We start from the raw sequence: 20,739 nt of genomic DNA on the forward strand, positions 1-20,739 counted from the left end.
ATAAATAATTTTCTTTCTGAAACCTTTTACTAGGAAGGGTATAGGGTAAGGGTAAATAGTTAATTAGATATGTGATAAGATTAATTATATATATATAATTGGTGAATAAATTTATATTTTTTGCTGATAATGAATAATCTGTTAAAACCTATAAAGGCAATTAATCATTGATCTAATCAAAGGATATTTCTCCTTTGCCTTTTTTTCTGCGTCATCATTAAATAATCCCTATGATAGTTCGGTCTTGTTCAAAAAGTGAACGATTAGGAGATGATAATATAATACATAAAATTAGTGAACATCTATATAATAATCAAAAAAGTATATGTATATTAAGAGGATTGCCTGGTAGTGGTAAAACAACGTTGGCTAGGTATTTAATTATATATGAGCCATATCATGATTTTAATCAGAAAAATTGTTAATACCTTAAAAATTGGGAAGATTCTTAGCACAGATGATTTTTTTTATGACAATAAGGGTAATTACAATTACAATATAAATCAACTAAGTGAGGCTCACACTTGGAATCAAAAAAGAAGTTAAAAAATTTGCCCTAATTTATTAATAATTAAATATAGCAAAAGAGTTGGTAGTTATCGAAGAACCTCTTATTATAATTGATAATACAAATATATGTATATGGGAGATGGATCCTTATATAAAATTAGTATAGTTTAATATTATTTTTTACCCATATTTCTTAAATTTTTAAATTGAGGCATATATAAATGGCTATAAAATCAATATTGCTGAACCCAACACTTGGTGGAAAAAGAATATACACCAATTAGTCAAGTAATTATAAAGTTCTTAATATTAGCTAAAATTTTTATAAATTAGAACAAATTCCCATAATGTGAATGAAAATGCATTATCAAAAATGTTTATTAAATTTGAACAATTCAGTGATAAGGATGTTAATTTGCATTATTCAATTTACCAAGAAAAATATCTCAACATAAATAAGCATTCTAATTTAAACTCTAAAGTTTTTGAAAAAACAACTCATACTATGGATTACCATACCCAAACACAGGGATATCAAAAAGAAATCATTACAAAAAATAAAAGATTGCCTAATGAAAATATCCACAAACTTTTATCAAAATCAAAGTCATATGACTCTTTAATAAATGATAAAAAAGATTTTCTAAAATATATTAATAAAGCTACATCTTTATTATCACTTTCTTTAAAAAATGATATCAAAAAAGTTGTTAAAGATCTAAGAAATATTGAGACATCATTTAAAAAGTTTGATATTCTGAGAAACTCGCTTTTTGAGAATAAAGATATCACTAGAAAAACAGTTGATAATATTTACAATGAAAATTTAAAACCAAAATTTAACATCTCTGAATTTGATGTTTTTCAAAAAAATATTTCTTTTCAAACAAACAAATATGATTTTGAACTCCTTTACAAAATAAATTCTGGGATGGTTAAAGGCTTGCAAAGACTTAAGGTTATTGTTGCCAATACTTGTTCTAATAATATAATTAATGACTGCCAAGGTATTTCAATATCTACTTGTTTGGCTAATCATACATTTACCCAAACTCGTCACAAAAATACCATTGCTTCAAGTACTCAAGGAAAAAAATGCATCAAAGGCTTTTATGATAATTGTTTAGGAAAAACACAAGATTACTCTCTCTGCATATCAGGACAACCCATTTCTAGTCATAATGATCCTCTTTTAACTAATGTTAATAGTTTAAATAATGATTCAAAATTATGGCCACATTATAATGAATCCATAGATAAATATTCTGCCAAAGATACTTTATCAACCCATAATTACAAGGTAACTAACCAAGTAGGGAATGATTATATTGAAAATGACATGAAGCTTTTAATATCTATGTTTCCAGAAGTCAATAGTTCTCATATTGAATTTGTATTCAAAAATTGTAACAAACAGATTAGCCAAGCTGCTCATATTATCTTGGGTAATTTGAAAAAAATTTAAAAAAATGTCTATCCTTTTGTCGTATATTTAAAATTGAACTGGAACCCTCTAAACTAGGACAAATCTAGAAACCAGAACCTGTAATCTCTTAAAATATAAAATGATAACCAATTTTTAAACTTTCTGGCTCTAACAAAAGTGAAACAAGTTTATATGTTATCTATTGTTCAATTTTAAAGGGTTTATTTTTTAACAATTTTTTTTTCATATATTTATTAACAGAACTTAGTACCAGTTTCTGGTCTATTTTTTATAACGTCTAACTAAAGTTTTAGCCAGAAATATATTACACAAGTTTGAATTTGACACATAATTTGCAGTCTAGTAACAAAATTTTGAGGTTTAGGATTGGATAAAATCTTGAGGTAGTCATTTTATAAAATCGGCTAATTAACAATGCTGACCAGAACAACTTTTTTTTACATAGTAAGAACTAGAACCACTTTTTATTTCAATATCTTAACTGTTTTTAAAATTATATTCATAAATTTTATTTAGAAGAGAACAATCCAAATTACAAATTATCGTTGGTAAGTAACCAAGTCTTAAGCACAACATTCCCTATAAAACTAACAAATAACGATGAATATTCAACAAATTTAAAGGTATTATTTAAAATGTTTGTTAAATACATCTAGTATAACTAATGTTTTATATTTTATATAAAGCACAGTAATAGCTAGTACCAAATAGAGCTCTAGAAATTAAAAATTTGGCCTCCAGCATGGCCCTGCACAAACTTTTATTTATTTTTAAACTTGTGCCCAGCCCAATTTTAGGCCTGACCCCAGTACTGCCTTCCCCAATGTTTCTAATCGAAATGGAAATATATAAATTGAACACATTTGAAGAAAAATTTAAATAATAATAATAATCCTAGAGAGATTCTAAGAATCCTTTTATTTTAATTCAAAAAAAGAATAGTATTTTATATATTCTCAACTTTATTTTAAAAATTTTTTGACAATCCCAGCCCAATTTTTTTAAAAAATTTAAGTCCCACGAATAATTTACTGGTAAGATTAAAATGTAATCAATTTTATAGTAATTCAATATTTTTCGAATCTTCTTAATTTAATTGCCATTGGATTTGTACAAAATTTTATAATTTATAGTGCAATTATTATTCTTGATTTAACTTCTTCTTCTACATTCTAAATTAAATTTTTTAGTTAGAGGAAAGGACTGCAAAAAAATCTGGAATAAAATCCATGGCCGAATTGTTACCTAGGCTTGATCAAATAAAACCTTTTTATCCAAGCAATTTTCAAACCTCACTGCAGCCATCTTTTTCTACAAATAATTACGTTGACGAGTCATATCCTAAAGAGGGAGAAGAATATGACACTGTTCCTACACATCTCACGAATTCAGATTTATCGCAGATTAACTCCTTAAATATCGATACATCGGTTCAGGATGAACTAAATATCGCCGAGATTCAAGTCCCAAATTATGATAGACAATCAATATCTTCATTTCATCCTGTCACCATTCCATTCGTACTTGATAAAGAATTTTTGATTAATATGCAACAGACCTATAAGATCCCTCCAAAACCTTTTACATCTGGTTTTTTTCTTCCATTTTCTTCATAAGCACCTTATGTAATCTTGATTAGTTTAACTATACAAATTTTCACCTTAATATACTTATAAACAATGTTATAAAGTAACAGCCTTACTTTTTTTAAAAAAAAGGAACGTCATTCGTTACCTCCTTTTTAGAGGTAACGAGTAACGCGTTTATTTTGTTATTTTTCTTTAAAAATATGGGAAAAACATATTTTATTGTATTATAAAATTACTTTTATTTATTTTTTAAATTTTATAAATAATTTAAGCCGAGTTTATAATTCACATCAACTAACAAGTTACTTCATTTTATTTTAAATTTTCGTTGTTAAATTTTCAGTCTTTAATCTAATTAATATTGAATCAATCAATGTATATAAATTTATTTTATAAAGAATATTATATGATATATTTTCTTCAGATGAAGATGAGTTAAGCCTGCCTTAGCTCCAATATGAAACCCAATTAAGAGTACGAAGTTTACACTTAATAAATGTTAATTGTGTCCCAACTCAAATATCTTAACCTCAATTATCAAATAAACATGGACATCCTCCAAAACTATGCAGCCATTTTTTAGGAAAAAATGGAAGATATCTGATTAAACTGGTTATAAAAAATGGAACTCTTTCTATAACTCAGTGGAATAATAGATAGTCTTATTAAGTAGAATAGCCACAAATTTGATAAATCTTGTGAAATCGAAATTACAGAGATTTTGAGTTAACAAGTCGTTCATAGGTGAATATTGTAATGGCTATATATATGATTTTATAGGTTATGGAACCTGTTCCAATGGCTCTTTCAATTTTAGAGAGAGAGAGGAAAAAATGCCTTTGGGAAATCTCACTCTTACGATAACTATTATAATATTTAAAAAATGGCTTTAATAATTTCATTTTGCAAGCCACTTACTAATGCAATCCTGCAAGAACAAAGATAAAAGGTATACAGTTGAAATATTGTTTACAATTGATAATATTTTATTTCAGATGTGAAAAACAGCTATAAAGATGAATATATATATTATCATCATTAATTCACCACCTATTTAAATCAGATCGGCCCTGGTAAAATTATATGTCAACGAAGTAAGAAAGCTTGAACTTATTCCCTGTTTGAAAAAAGAATTTGATAAAAAAAGAGCAGACTTGATTCCTTCAAAAAACAACACACGTACAGATTATTTTCTAATAAAGGTTAAAAAAAATTTGGATAAGGATCTGAATGATTGATGATGAACTAAGCTTTTTTCAAAATAAAGATTATTCTTTAATTTTTAATAAATTCCCCCAATTATTATTTATTAAATATAATACAACCCTTCCATCTTCTGCGCCAGTTGAACGTGTGTTTAGCACGGTGAAAGCTGCGCTGAGCACTAAGCGCTCTTGTTTATCTTACCAAAATTTTAAAAATCAATTGTTAAAAATAAATGAAAAATTATTACAAAAATATTTTATCTTATATTGTTTTTTATTATTTTATTTATAAATTATATATAAAAAAATTATTATAAAAGATTTTACAATATTTTTTTTGCATAATTTATTATATATAGGAAAATTTTTTTTATATATGTTAGCGTCAATATGCTTTTTCCGGCATATTTTTTCAACTTTAAATCATTTTTTTAGCGCGTTTTTAAATTTTAATTTTACCGGAAATGTTTTCTATCATGTTTGGAATACCTCCCCTATAAATATGAACATTTTGAACTTAATATAATTTATATTAGTTTTTCCTTAGATTTCTTTTATAAATTATAAATGACTCAAAGGTTAACGCCAAAATTTTCTAAAATTCATAAGATAGGTATTCTAAACATGCTGGAATACATTTCCGGTTAAATCCGATTTTTAAAATTAAAAAAACGTGCTCTAAAGTTGAAAAAAACACTGACGCTAACATATATAATATTTAATTTTACTTGTTACTTTTTTAAATAGGCAGTAACAGGCGTTCCTTTTTTAACAAAGTAACGGTAACGCGTTTCTTTTTTGAAGTAACAATTATAGCACTACTTGTAAATGATAGGATCGATTCTGCCTGTGTAAATTAAATTTCAATTAATATTTTGAAACTAATAATTTCACTCCCTTTATTAGAAACGTTAGAATTTTTTGAACGCTCCATCGATATCGATACATCCATGGCTCAAAGATTATATTTTAAATGGGTTTCGGCTCAAGAATATGATCCAGCATTTAATGAAATCTTTTACCACGAGAATTCAAATTCTGATATCACAACTAACGATGGAATAAGTGGGTTTTTTGAAGCGGATTTGGCTCGGCAAGGCTTTCCATTGCAAAGTATTTGTTTGAACTTTTTATCTAAAGCATCGACTGATGGATATAATTTTTTAATATTATTATATTCAAAATTGCCAGTATTTTTTAAATTTTACCAGTAAAATATGATAATGTATCAATATCATAGTGTTCGCTGTTCATTATATCATTCAGTAATTTAATTGATTTAGTAAAAATTTTTTTACAAATTATCAGTAAAATAAATTTACTATCACGTCCTTTGTCCATATTTAATATATGCACACCCCACTAGCCGGCATCAGGTTTTCACCCCGCATTGGGAGAGATAGCGTCGTAATCACTTACTAATGTTTTTTTAAGTTCCCTTTGAATGGTTTGGATTTTATCTAAACTTGAGTGAACTGTCTTAATAAAATAAAAGTATACATTCATATTTTTATTATAAACTAACCCTAACTCTACCCCTTTTTAAATTAACTGCTCGGGGAAGTTAGTTTCAAAAAATAAAAATTATAACAAACTTGTTAAATAACGTCATTTTTTTAGAACAAATTTAAAATTTTTATCAATCAAATTTTGTTTTTTGCGAAAAATCTGACCAATTTTCTATTTAATGCTGGTAATTTATTGTTTATACTTACCAAATATTAATTTTTATTATGATCAATGAAAAAAATATCTCCATAAAAAATTACTAAACTTTTCATAAAAATGCTGGAAATTTGAATTTCGCGTTTATTATTTATATCTTCAATAAAGGTTCGAGGTAATTAAGATATTAACCCGTATTATTGTTTAATAATTGTAATGTACAGTAAGCATTACAACAATATTTTTACATTTATATAATTACTTTAATATAAACAAAAGGTTAATTAATTAAAAACAGTAAATTAAATTTTCCAACCCTAAAAAGCATTTGACCTAACTTAATTTGATGCAATATTAATGTCCCAAGTTTTTTAGTCGCATAGTGTTTTATATACTATATTCGACAGGGTGACCCATTGAAATGTTTTACTTTATTTTGAAATCAACCCGATGGTCTTGAGCCCTTTTAATTTTTTTATTTAATACATTTTGGTAATAGGACAGATATATCTCGGATCAAAAGATCCTGAACAAAATTGTCCCTTAATAAATTTAAAGTGCTTAGAAAAAATGTAAAATTTTATTCAATTAACATAGTAAAACGATATAAGGCATGTTTTTGGTAAGAAAATAAATGAATTTAAATGGCTTGATATGGCTACGTTTTGTACATATATTCGATGACGAGGAGGATATGGACAAAAGTCTGAAATGGGCTATTAATTTAGCGTATATTAACACTAACTAAATATAAGACTTTATAAAATATTTCTTATCTTGAAAGTGTTTATATTATTTTGAAAATAAAAATTTACGTTCATTATAACAAATTATTCTTAAAAATAAATTCTTGCAATATTTAAACCTTATCTATAGGCTTCTCTTCTTTTATTTATTTTCGAAATCAATATGGTAAAAACATTATCAAAACCTGATTAAAAAAATTTAGCCTCAGAAGGTGATTATGCTTCTTTATTTCGAAGAGTTATTTTTTTTTAATATCTCTTTGTACAGGTTTATTTTTATCCAGTGTCTTTTTGTTCAGGGATATTTTTTATTCGGTCGGGACATTTTTATCGATCTAGCATTCATTTAAAAAAATTTAATTATCATTTAGCGTCTTCTAATGATTGCAGTTGTTATCTCAACCCAGCCTTCAATACCAAGATGTTTCATAATACCTTGATTAAATCCCCTAGTAATTATTAAAAAATATTATTATATAATTTTTAAATTTGAACTAGAGGTGTATTGTAATGTGTAAAGATCTGATTTTTTAATAATACTTTTATGGGAAAAATTTTAGAGAATAGAATAAACAAAAATTTATTTAAAAAAGATGATTTTGCCATATTAAAATAAATTCTTTGATGAAATAAATATTATTTCCTTAATTATTCCCCATCCCGCAATTTAATATACAATAAAACCTGTCTAATTTTAGCATCATTTGTAACCAATCTCAATTTATCAGGATCCTTTTACTCACTAATAGTAGTTAATAGGGATTTGGGTCAAGGGAGTTGCCCAAATTATCAAGTGCCAAAATTAGACAAGTTTTACTATATATCATTTTAACGATAATAATCTATAACAAATATGTTTAAGCGGGCCGGTCTCATATGAAACTATTCGATATTTTGACAATTCTGAAATTTGCTTTAATAAAATTTCAAATATCATATAAAAGCTAAAAATGATATTATACTCATTTTAGATTTAATTAGCATTTTAAAATAACATAAGTTATCTTTATAAAAAAACTTATATTGGAACGATAAAAAGAAGTAAATAATGAATTGTTAATCGACAACTTTTTATGGTCCTCTTGCAAATAAAATTTTGCATATATGGTAAGTAAGTTGGAGTGCAGCAATAAAATTTTTATTGCTTTAGCTTTATTAATTCCGGAAATGTGAGAGTTCCAAGTTTCAAAATGGCGTCATTCCTAACTTTGCAAAACGCAAAAATAGAGATTATACTCGAAATAATATAAATTGGGGCTGTGCCGATCCACAAATCTTTCACCGACCCAATATTTATATTGATTATTATTTCCCTTAACCAATGTTTAAATCAATATTTTCTATTCATAAAGAACCAACTTACAAATTATCATGTGTAGTTTTTTTTATTCTTCGAAAATTACCATCTCATTTATATGGATAGTGTTTATAGTTGAATGTAGTGTTAAATGGCTAAATAAAGATTTTGGCCAAATTATTATAAGCTTCGAAATTTCACCAATAGTTGTCCAGACCTTTCTCATCTGTTGGCAAAATTTTCATTGAATTTTAACTCCTTTTATATATCTATTATTATTATGAAATGATGTGTAAAATAAAAATATTTTATATTTTACGATCATAAAATTACCAAAAACGATATAAAATATCGGATTGGTTTTTAAAAAATCGTCCTGATCCCAAATTTCTGAATAACGCCAAATGTCGACCTCAGCCTTTATTTAATATCGGCACAGTCCTAATCTAAATGGTGAAGACTCGAGATTTGCAGTATATTTTAACTCCCTACTCAAATACTCACTGATTTAAAAAAATTATTTAAGACAAGCAAGATTTCATTTTTCACATATTATGCCCACTCACTTAAGTCTTGCCTCATTCTCTCGCCCTATTTGATCAACATTTTTTAAAAATATTTTATAAATTTCACAAATCCATTACCTCTCATTTCTGGAAAAAGTAAAGGTGGTTTTTTGAATATCAGCATTTTTATACAAATTAAGAAGAGGGATCAAAATTTGTGGGAAATTCAGTCTTTGTAGGCTTGATCTTGCTGCTAAAGGCTTTACAATCCCTCCATACAAGACCTTTCCCCAACCGAAAAATGTTAATATGCATTCACATCGAACTCACTATATAATGCTCCATTTTTTTTTAAATAAATTGATATTAATTTAATGAACTTATTTAAAAATTTTAAATAACTCGTATTTAATAAAAAATTACCGAAAATGAAAGGAAATTGGAAATTTTTTAAACAAAGTATTTTAGTCGCTAAATATAGTTAGGTCTCTAACACTTATATTTGAGTAATCTTGTGTCTTTCGAAAAGTTAGGAAAGGAACCAGTTTATTTGAACCCTGGTATTGCCGGAACTAATGGAGCTAGAGCAATATTTGATTGGGATTCACAACATAACTGCGAAATTTTTTATTTGAAAATGAGTATTTATTGTATCCCAATTATAATGTGACATAATAAATGAGATACATAAGATCAGGGATTCAAACCAAACAGGTATAAACCGTGATTATTTCATGAACCGTTAAAAAATTTGTCACCCGGACCTAAACCGAACCTATAAAAATGCGCATGAACCGGTTTTATCCTTTTGATATTTTAACTCTTTTATGGATGAGTGATAATCAGTTTTTACTGGTAAATCGGGAATTATATATTGATATTTTTGACGATATCAAATACCCAAGCTAGCATATATAGTGATGTTAGTCATAAAATTTATTCTTCCTTCTTATAGCTATAATTTGATAGAAGAGAATTTTGAAAATATTTAAATTGTATACGGTTCAATATTGTTTTTTAGAGAATAACTATAAAATTTTAATAAATCATCTTTTCTTAACATGATTTTAATATGCTTGCATGAAAAGGTTTGAATCGGGCTTTAAAAGTTCAAACCAAAACTATATTATTATTTTTTACGAACCGACTGAATCTTTAACCGTTATTTTTATCCGAACCGATATTCGTTACGGTTTGGATCCCTGCATAATAGTAATGAGTATTTATAATTTGATAAAATAAATATTTTCACAAAATAAAATATTTTAATTTAGTACTCCACAATAAACAAATCGATAAATAAGATATTCATGAATTTCGAATTGAATAACGAATAATTTTGGAATAGGCATGTTTTAAATTAATATATCCAACTCCCCTATAAATAAGAACCACTCTCACAAATAATCGACGAAGAAAAACATAAAGATTTCAATATGGACAACTGCCATATTTCAGGTTTTCTTTTAAATTATTTTAGAATGTTTTTTTTTAAATTGCATGATATGTTATGAACAGCTTAAATATAATAAAGAATTTTATATAGTATTAAATATACAATCAACATCGAATCCAATATACAATATAGCTATTGTACCGCCTTACATTAATATTTAATACAGAAGTCACACGCCCTCTACTAAGCTAAGATTGATTGTTCAGTTTTTTTCGAAATATAAAATCGATTCCCATTCCATTTTTTCATTTCATTAAACATGATTTAATCATTTTAGCAAGAAACAGTGAAAGAGAAAAATTATCTTTGATATCATCGCAATTATTAGATTTATTTACCCTCATACCTATCAAACTCCTCATTCAGATAATTAATATTTTGCTTTTTATTATTTTGACTAGAATTCCCTTTTTCCGTTTGCAGCCCTTGACTTGAATTAATATTTTTTTGCTAATTTATTTATAAAATTAAGATATCAATAATTTGGATAATTCTAGCAATTTGAAGGAGACCGTACCAAATTTAAGCTTAGCTAACTTGCTTAAAAGAAATTTATTAACTCGGCAATTTCCTGGATTAAACTCCGCTCTTTTAGATGAATTGTTTGCCGGATTTAAGTATAGTTTTAATTTTAAAAGTATTATTCACACTTTTAAGACAATCGTGTTTAGTATTTTGTTTGTTTAAAATCCTTTATTTGAAATAATATCTAAATGTTAAATAACAATTTACTTACAATACAATTTTTAAAAATTAGTATTATAATATAATTACCGTGTTTAAAAAAAAGGTGCTATAATTAATAGGCGAAAAATTTACTTAAAGTAAATTTATTATCAAATAATGTTAGTAAAATAATTGAAATTTGAATAAAAAATTTAATACATACAATTACTTTTATGCATAGTTTTGATCTAGAGGCCGTCAGTGATTTTGTGAATTCTCAACTTGTACCTTTTACCATTGACTCTAATGTGACTCCTACTTATTGCGATTTATTAAAACGAAGTAAAAATTATCACATGAATATCCAATATTTAATTATTTTAAGTTGACCAATCATTTTAGTATCATGCCTATTTTTATAACATTATATTTTATTAAATTTTTATTTACTTTAAAATATATGTTTTGCAAATAAAATTATTTGTATTTTTGAATTTCAAATATACAGCAAAACCGAAAGTAAAAACTGCGCTTATTGAAAATCCAAATCAAACACCAAATTCCGTTGATTTAATTGATATCGAAGAAGAGGAATGTCAAGATAGCGAAGATGGGGAATTATATATCGAAAACATATATCGTCAGGTACAGTTTTGGACCAATTAATTATAAAAGTTATAGAGAAATACCAAAATAAAATGGCGCCGTATGATTTTTAAATTTAAATTAAAGCGATGAATGGGATTAAACGTTCGTTTTCAATCTAGTAATTTTGTACAAATATTTTCGCGACAAACTTGCTGCTCTTTGGCAGCGGATAATGTGAATAATTGCGTTTTTTCTATCCTTAGCTTTGATTTATTACATATAATTAATTGTATGCTACTCAGGGTTGAACAATATCTCAAATACTTGTATCATAAATACAAGATGCTTTTGTATATATTATCTTGTATCATTTTGGGCATTTTAAAAATATATCTATATCTTGAATACTTTTATAAAATGAATATCTATATCTTTAACTATTTAATATGCAAAAGATTCAGATACTTTTAACTTTTCATATAAAGGTTTATTTAATTAAAAAGTCAAATATTTTATTTAAATCCAAGTAAACTATTAAACACTTATATAGAATTTTCTACCATTAATTATTAACATCTTAATTTCATCAAATAATAATTTGTTCAAATTTTTTTAATATAATCCATTATTAATATTAACAATAATATTTAATATTATATATGATCTCAAAACTTATAGTTTTCTTCTGCTTTAATATAACACCAATTAGTCTAAAAGAAATTTTTAGGAAATACTAAAGCATTGTATCCCTTAGCAATAGTTATTGATAAGTTGCTTGATCAAATAATTGTTATGGGAATTTGGTCCAATTTTATTTGTTATAAAAAGAATTATAAATTATTTACTTCAAACCAGCTTATGTTTTTGCTATCATTTATGTTTTCGCCATCGAAATTGGGTTGAATATAAAAATTTTAAATATTTTTAATTATGAATAAATGGCTTTTTAAGCAAAATTTCAAATCCTTATTTCAAAATTAAATAGATTGATAATAATGTTAATAAAATATTTGCAAAACGAAGGACAAGATTAATACATTTGACCAGCCTACAAATTCTCTTCTTTTATTGGAGAGGATTTTGTTTTAATGATATACCTTCTAAAAATAATTAGGCTAGTGAAATTATTGAACTGGGAATACTAAATTTTTAAAGACGATTGTCTTGATACCAACAATTTACATAAATATAAGTACATCAAAGAATTTTTTATAATACTATTTTGCCCTCTTTAGCTCCAGTTGAACGGCTATTTAGCTTTGCATACCTTGTCAATAGGCCAAACAAATATGCATAAATTGTCAGATAAATTATTTGAGAAACTAATTATATTAAAAAGTAATTACTATTTATAAAATTATGTGAAATGTATTAAGCGAAATTAATATAAATAAAATGTTTCATTTAGCATTATGTTATAATTTTTTAACATAATGTCCAAAAATATAAGGTTTCACATTATGTCAATTTTTTAAAGTATAATTTTGAAGTAGTATCTAGATTCCCTTTTCACTTCTTTTTATAAAGTGTCTATATCTTGTAACTCATGAACGTTTTGAAAAAGTATCTTATATTTGTATCTTAAACGCTTATATTTAAAAAGATATCTGTATTTAGATACTTTAAATTTTTAATAATTTGCTCATCCCTAGTACCACTAATATAATTAATGTTTAAGAAGCTTTCGCATTTTCTCGCTCGATTATTTTTTATAAATTAAAAATGTATTTAATTGTGAAGAAACCCGAGTATTTATCCACCCGGGACATATCGATTCAGGTTCTCTCCCTCATAAACAAAAATTTAGTCGATACAGTCAACAACAAATGTTTTTCTAGTTCCTCCAATAAAGTCGTCGGCAATCAAAGAGCTTTAGTATATGATTGTTTGAGGGAAAAGGCTTTTGAATTTCAGAAAATTAAGAACGAATATTTGGTTAAAGCCGATCAATCGGCCAACTCTACCAACAAGCTCTTTCGGTCAGGCATAGCTCAATATTACAGGCAAACAGTAATTGATTACGAATTTATAAAAAATTGTTATACATTAAAAACTCAGATATTATTAGGGTTGAAAAAAATACGAGTTTTTTAAATTTAAATCAAGTTTTAGAATTTTGTAAAAAATATTTTATAATAATATATGCCCTGAAAAAGTAACCTACGAGGGAAAGTTAATAACTGAACAACATACAACTTAATTTGTGAATTTTTTAATAAACGCTATTGGATTGAGTAAAAAATGATGTACTTCTTTATCATAAATTTTTTATATTTAATATTTGCCCATTTATACTAGTTTTAATCTTAACAATAACGAATATTTTATTTTTATAAATCTAGAGTTACAAAAACTAAAATTGAAATTTAATATTAATTCCATAGATGAAATTATTATCTTAGTATAAAAAAATATTGATTATCAATATGTGTTTCGATAAAGGCCAATTGAAATTATTATAGAGATTTCCTTAAATTATAATCAATATTAATTACAATGATTTCTTATAAGAGTTTTATATGTTAAAAATTAATTTCAAGATTAACTTATCACATAAAATTATTTTTATAATTAGATTTAGGATTTAATTACAATTATATGCAAAATATAGTAAAATAATGTATGATATGTTCTTTTTATTTAGAAAAAACAGAATATTTAAAATCACAAGTAAAAAGTAAAATTAATTTAAATCAATTTGAGTAAATTATACCGACTTTAGATATTAATAAGTGGAAAGTTTACCGATACAGTTTTATAGAGGCCTATCTGATTTCGCTGATATCACTTCAATTGAATATATATTTCGCATTATACGTTTTTTGTTTCAATCACCTCAGCCATATTATTCATTACAAGTATCAACTACATATATGGGGAAGCTAAATTTTAACACTAAGAGCTATTAAATTTGAAAAATCTTATCCTTATCATCCCGTTTGATATGTTTGACCACTAAAACACATATATGGGCTAGGTTGTGATATGATTAAAGCAAAAAACTTAAAATATCTAATATCGATTTCTCTAATGAAGTTATAATGTTTTCTTTGAACATTAACTGCAAATGAGATCTTTCAATTTAAATTTTTTTTTACAAATAACTAAAAAATTTAGCCGTCATTTAATTCATCGGACAAGCCAATTACAAAATATCAGCCGATATATTTAAAAATAATTATTACTATGATCTGATCCGATATTAAAAATTTTGTTTGTTCTCAAACTATATGAATCAATGGATTTTCAGTATCCAAATTGGTAAACTTACCTCTGGAAATATTTAGAATGACACATATGAAATCTTTTATGTTTAATTAATTTAGAATGAGTTTTACTTAAATAAATATTTATCAAGATACTTTATAATTTTTTTAAATAAATATACGTAAAAGGCTAAGGAATACGATACAAAATTCAAATTAGAAAGCCAAAAAGCTGTGAATAATATTTTGAGAACTAATAATTACGGACAACCTAGAAATACTTTGGATTTACACGGTTTACATGTTTCAGAAGTGTTGGCAGTACTTAAAAAATACATTTATTGGGCACAAGACAAAATTATCAATAAAAAGTTATACACGTTAATTTTACTTTTTCTCCTCTAAATTTTTAAAAACTAAATTTTAGAATATATTTGATGTATAATAATCGCCTTTATTCACTGATAAATTAGCTTCGAATCATACAAATTGAATAAATTGACAGTCATAACTGGTCGGGGCAAAACTAAATCATCTCAGCACTCACGTCTGAATTACGCCGTTAGAAATTATCTCACCACAAAAGATTATCCTCCTTTTGAAGAAACTAATCCGGGAACATTTACTCTTTATTTGGTTAAAAAGGCTTAAACCGATTAGAAAATAACTAAAATTAACCCATTCTGGTCTTTATTAAATATGCAAAAAACTTTTGTACGTAATTTTTCATACATTTTTTAAAAAGTTAATTATGTGAATCCTAATTTTAAAAAATAATTTATAAAAAAACATATATGTGAAAATCAATGAATTGATCGTTATATAACAAAGAAAATATTTTACTGATTTTCCTTTAATTATTAAATAGGTTGCTCCTTATTATTCCTTATAATAAAATTGGCTCACATTTTCTCATATTTTATTAAATTATGCTACATTTATTTGTTATTGCTAATATACTTCGTTCTGGCCTGACCAAGGAGGGTACGGCATGAGAATTACAAAGCGATTAATCAGAAATGGCGATGAATCACAAATAGTGATTAATAACAAAAGGTATGAGGAAATCAGAATTATATAGATTTGGTTATATTGGTAAATTACAAATCTATATAAGAATTAATAAGATGTAAAATATTATTTAAATAACAAAATATATTACACATTGTTGCTTCTTCTCCTGTAATCGCCTCTCCAGTAAATTTGTTAATCAAATGAAAATTTATAGAATTTTCATATTTTTTTTTTCGACAAATTATGTAAAGTATAAAAAAAAAAGATTTTCTTTTTGCCTTCACAAAAATTTTGCGAAAGTAATATCACAAACGATGGATCATAACGTGGTCTAAGAAAAATCGTTAACTAAATAATCTTCTTCTCCGTTTTATGGCGATTTCAAGGTTTACCCGGGTAGGCCAGTTTTCCCTCTGATTTTTCTTTTCCATTTTTGACGGTCCTGAGCATCAATACTTGTAAGATTTATGCTTCTCATATCCGCCGCTATCACATTTGTCCACGTCATCTTGGGTCTTTCTCTAGGTCTTGATCCTCCTACTTCCATCATTGTGCATTTCTTTACCCAGTCATCTCTTGTCATACGTTCCACATGCCCAAACCATCTTAGTCTATTTCGTTGCATTACCATACCAATCATTTCTATACCTAATCTTGCTCGCAATTCCTTGCTAGTTTTTCTCTCTCTCGGAGATACCCCACACATCCATCTAATTAACCTCATCTCTGTCCTCTAATTTGGCTTCGTGAGTCGCTTTCATTGCCCATGTTTCACCGCCATAAACTAAACAACTCCTCACGCAGCTTACGTAAACTTTCCACTTTAACTTCAGAGAAACTTTTTTATTTGTAAGAATAGACGACATCTCTCTGAACTTTTTCCAAGCTTGTCTGATCCTTGCAACAACGGCAGAATCTACACCACCATCTGCGTTTAGCATATCACCTAAATAACAAAACTTATCCACTTTTTCTATGGTTAACCCATTGCCAATATCCAGATCACCATTTTTTAGGTTATCATTATTATGTATCCCTTTCATGCATGTTCTACAAATAAAGGTCATTCTTTCTAACATCAAACTGCCTTTTTTTCCCGCTACATCTTTTATGTACCCATTTCTGGCATCTGGTGCATTGGATAGAATTTCTAGCAACTCCTTTCCCACATGCACCACAAGGCCACTTACCGGATTTCTCCATCTTTAGATTTTCCCCACCAATCATCACCTTTGTTTTTGATGCATTCATTTTCAGGGTTGCCCAGCCCTGTTTTATTTTTTTACTATAGTTTCTCCCCCTGGTTTTTTTAAAAGGCCTAACCTAAAATATTTGTAGTTGAACACCAACACGAACAAATATTTATAATATTGGGGAGTGGTTAAATTAAAAGTACTACTACTGCCAATAATTATTTGACCTCGTTTTGAGATTAAAATTAAAAAAACCTAATAATAATTTGTTATTAAAATTAGCCAATAAAAATTTTATTTTAACAAAATTAGGCTTAGAATTATTATTTGCTATTCTCTAATCTGTTAAGTGGGCCGGGTATATACTTTTAGCTCGGCCCAAAAAAAATTTCAGACATTACCCTACTCGGCCCAGCATACCACTGATATATAGTCAACGTCTACATGTCAGAATATTCTCTAGAAGCAACCCCCCCCCCCCCTTTCAAAAACCTATACCTATCCCCCCCTAAAAATTTTGAGCCGATTTCCCCCATTATTAATTACATATTCTTAGTATAATGGTACTTTCTCTTCATGTATTTTAAAAAGAATAACAAATTATTAATACTCTATTAGCAACTATCAAATAAGTTAATATAAATGGGTTATTATTTAGTACATGAATATTTAAAAAAACCCTATCATTTACGATGAAGGCATAGTATTTGTTTGGCATGAATATGAGTTTGCTGATAAAATGCCTAACCCTTTTAAATTACATTTAAAATAGCAGAAAATTATGCAGAAATAAATTTTATTTGAAAAATAATGACTTAATTGCATGCAATGTATAAATTTGGTCGATGTTTAACAATATCATTATATATAATAGGTCTATAATTAATGTATTGAATTATTTTTTTACAGTATTATATTTTGCCCTATTTCATCTAAAATTTAGATAACCATCCAATAAATTTATACTACCTCCCTTAAAAAATTGAAAGGAAACTGCACCTAGCCCCATACAATCAATAGAAGATATAAATGATGGATTAAAATGTATTTCATCTAAGAAAAAAAAATATTTATGGCAAATTATATATAAAAAATAAAATTCTTTTCTGTAAAAGATTGATAAAGTAAAGCACAATCCTTGGACAGCTTTAAATAGACTAATTGAAATTATGAATTATATTTAATATAAAATTTTTATTTTTAATAAAATTTATCATTTTCCATTGTAAAAACTTTTTAAAAGGGAATACAACTAAAAATATTATGACAGTTATATTTCATCATTCGCTAAGAAAATATTAAATATACTATAACTAATATCTCTGACACAATACTCAAAGTTCTTAAATTACCTAACGTTGATCAACTCCAATACGGATTAGCCAAGCTTTTAGCCTAATAAATTGATTCAAGTCTCTAAGTTGAGTCTTAACTTTATAATTGATAGGAATATTTTAGAATAAAAATTGTCTAGGCCATATTTGACTTTGCTAAAGTTAGGTGATTTAACCAACTCAACAAGACTAATAGTTATATCGGATTTTATTTTAGTGGAAATTTGATATAATTTAATTTTTTATGATTTTTGGGAAGACATTTATGAAGTAAAATAAATGATGTTCCTGATTTGTTTTTAAACTTATATATTGATTGACACCTAGTTCACCTAATCAATTCCAATTTATCTCCTTTTTTTATGACGCGATTTTTGAATGTTTTATCTATTTTTTATGATTTTCGGGAAGACATTTATGAAGTAGAATAAAAATGATGTTCCTGATTTGTTTTTAAACTTATATATTGATGGACAACTAGCTCAATTTCAATTTATCTCCTTTTTTGTAACACAAATTTTTGCCAAATGGACGATTTAGAAGAATTTATGTCCTCATGCAATTTAAATTTTTTAATTATATTTTCATTTTTAAATAGTTTAATAAATCGATATTTTAAAAAAAAATCAAATTTAAATAGGAAATTATTGCGACGACTGACGAGTGTTTAGAAAAGTGGATAAAAATTAAATTGTGAATTATACATTTTACAAAAAAAAATTAAAAGTGAAAGCATGCATGTAAAGAGTGCACATGTTTTTGTATTATGCATATTAGAGGTCTGCAATAGGCGAGTTTTTACTCCCACCCATTCTGCGGGCGAGGGTGGACTTTTTAAAATATATAAACAATTGGATGAATTTTAAATATTTTTAGAGAAAAATTAGTAGAACAGACTTTATTTATTGAAAATCATTGTTCTATTTAACGTCTAAGCATTAATCATCACATAAACAAGTAGTTTGAAATATCTATAATTTGTCTTAATTATTGTTTAATTAATAATTTCTGTCGCAAATAAAGAATAATTGCGCTAAAAAGAATCAGTAGTAGGATAAGAATATGTAAGTCTGGTTTCGTTTGCTTTAGAATAAATAATAACGATATCAAAAAGTAATTTTTATTAACAAGTAAAATTATCACGTACATAGAAAGTCAAAAACTTCAAATATATATATATATCTAGTAAATCAATTTAAGGTAAATCAATTGATGGTTTGAGGCTTCGTATGTAGAAATAAAATTATATTATTTAGGGAATTTTTTTGTATATGTAAATAGTCATAGTTTAAAGCTTCAATTAACTTTGTATATTATGATATTAAATTATATTATGCAACAATTTCTAACATTGACGGTCTTACCATGTTCAAGAAGAGGTTGAGAAGAATCATCACTGGAACTGACGAATTCACCAACACTAGTGTCATTTTGCCAAGGATTAAAAAAGGCGAATATTTGTTGTTTTTTCATTTAGTGGTTAATGAGTGTATGTATATTTAAAACCAATTAAGTATTTTCTTTAATTATCTAATTAACTTAGCTAAAGAAAATTTTATTTTTTCATTTAAATTTAATTGTTAATGGCGAATTAAAATTCAATAAATTAATATTTTTTTATATTTGAGGGACAGAAAAATGGGGGGGGGGGTCTATTTGTGAAGACCGAAAATTTTATCAAGGGGCCAAGTTTGAGGCTCGTAATATTGGGAAGGGGGGTTGCCCACCACCATGGCTATGGGCCTTAATAATGAAACAATATCCATATTAAGTTCAATGCACATAATAGTAAGAATATCACTCCGTATTTGTAAATATAATAAATAATAATATAGAGGTGAAAACAATTTTTAAAAGAAAGAAAAGGTTTTTTTTCTATAATCTCAGAAGGAAATAATTGAATATAAAGGAGAAACGGGTGAATTACAATGCGCTAACGTATGTGTATTACATATTTTGAATCTCCTGATTTATCCCTTAGGTTTCTGACAAACTTTTAAATTAGACTACACTTAACTCCCAAAGGATGTTTGACAACATATGTGAATTAATACTTGCCAGATAAATCTGCATATTTATTTGTTGTTAAATCTTCTGTGTTGATGTTGGAAGGTGAAAGAGAGTCAAAGCAGGAAAAGTTCCATGTAAGAATTGGTCATTCTTCTAAAGAATCCTTATAATTCTATCGGGCCGTATTACTTCGGTAAAAGGCCCGAGAGTTCTAAAGTGGTAGGAAAGTGTGCAGCGTATAAGGCCCTTTTGATTAGAATATTGCATCTGATATGTCTGATTGAACATTTACTACAAGATAAATGTA

At 26.4% G+C, this 20,739-nt stretch overlaps 2 protein-coding genes across 3 annotated transcripts; both read left to right on the top strand.

Annotated features, from left to right (window-relative positions):
• Window positions 1-230: 230 nt before the first annotated feature.
• On the top strand, window positions 231-1,336 carry LOC135924204 (NEDD4-binding protein 2-like 1; the record flags this gene model as incomplete). Its single annotated transcript, XM_065459252.1, has 5 exons — window positions 231-373; window positions 414-541; window positions 582-670; window positions 722-798; window positions 844-1,336. Coding segments are annotated over exons 1-5 (930 nt in total), but the record flags the coding sequence as incomplete, so codon positions are not given.
• On the top strand, window positions 1,297-15,645 carry LOC135923612 (uncharacterized). Of its 2 annotated transcripts, XM_065458457.1 has the most exons (12): window positions 1,297-1,955; window positions 2,474-2,580; window positions 3,148-3,547; window positions 5,658-5,864; window positions 7,534-7,614; window positions 10,355-10,423; window positions 10,894-11,038; window positions 11,329-11,429; window positions 11,596-11,732; window positions 13,416-13,685; window positions 15,071-15,252; window positions 15,355-15,645. In XM_065458457.1, the coding sequence occupies exons 1-12, from the start codon at window positions 1,442-1,444 to the stop codon at window positions 15,530-15,532; spliced, it is 2,391 nt and encodes a 796-aa protein (XP_065314529.1). In that variant the 5' UTR covers window positions 1,297-1,441; the 3' UTR covers window positions 15,533-15,645. The 2 variants fall into 2 exon arrangements, with proteins under 2 accessions (XP_065314529.1, XP_065314530.1); XM_065458458.1 differs by lacking the exons at window positions 15,071-15,252; window positions 15,355-15,645 and adding an exon at window positions 12,911-13,013 and having other exon boundaries at window positions 13,416-13,656.
• The last annotated feature ends 5,094 nt before the right edge of the window (window positions 15,646-20,739 follow it).

The sequence above is a fragment of the Gordionus sp. m RMFG-2023 genome, chromosome 2 (assembly GCF_954871325.1).
Source record: "Gordionus sp. m RMFG-2023 chromosome 2, tfGorSpeb1-WG-v2, whole genome shotgun sequence".
NCBI classification, from domain to species: domain Eukaryota; kingdom Metazoa; phylum Nematomorpha; class Gordioida; order Chordodea; family Parachordodidae; genus Gordionus; species Gordionus sp. m RMFG-2023.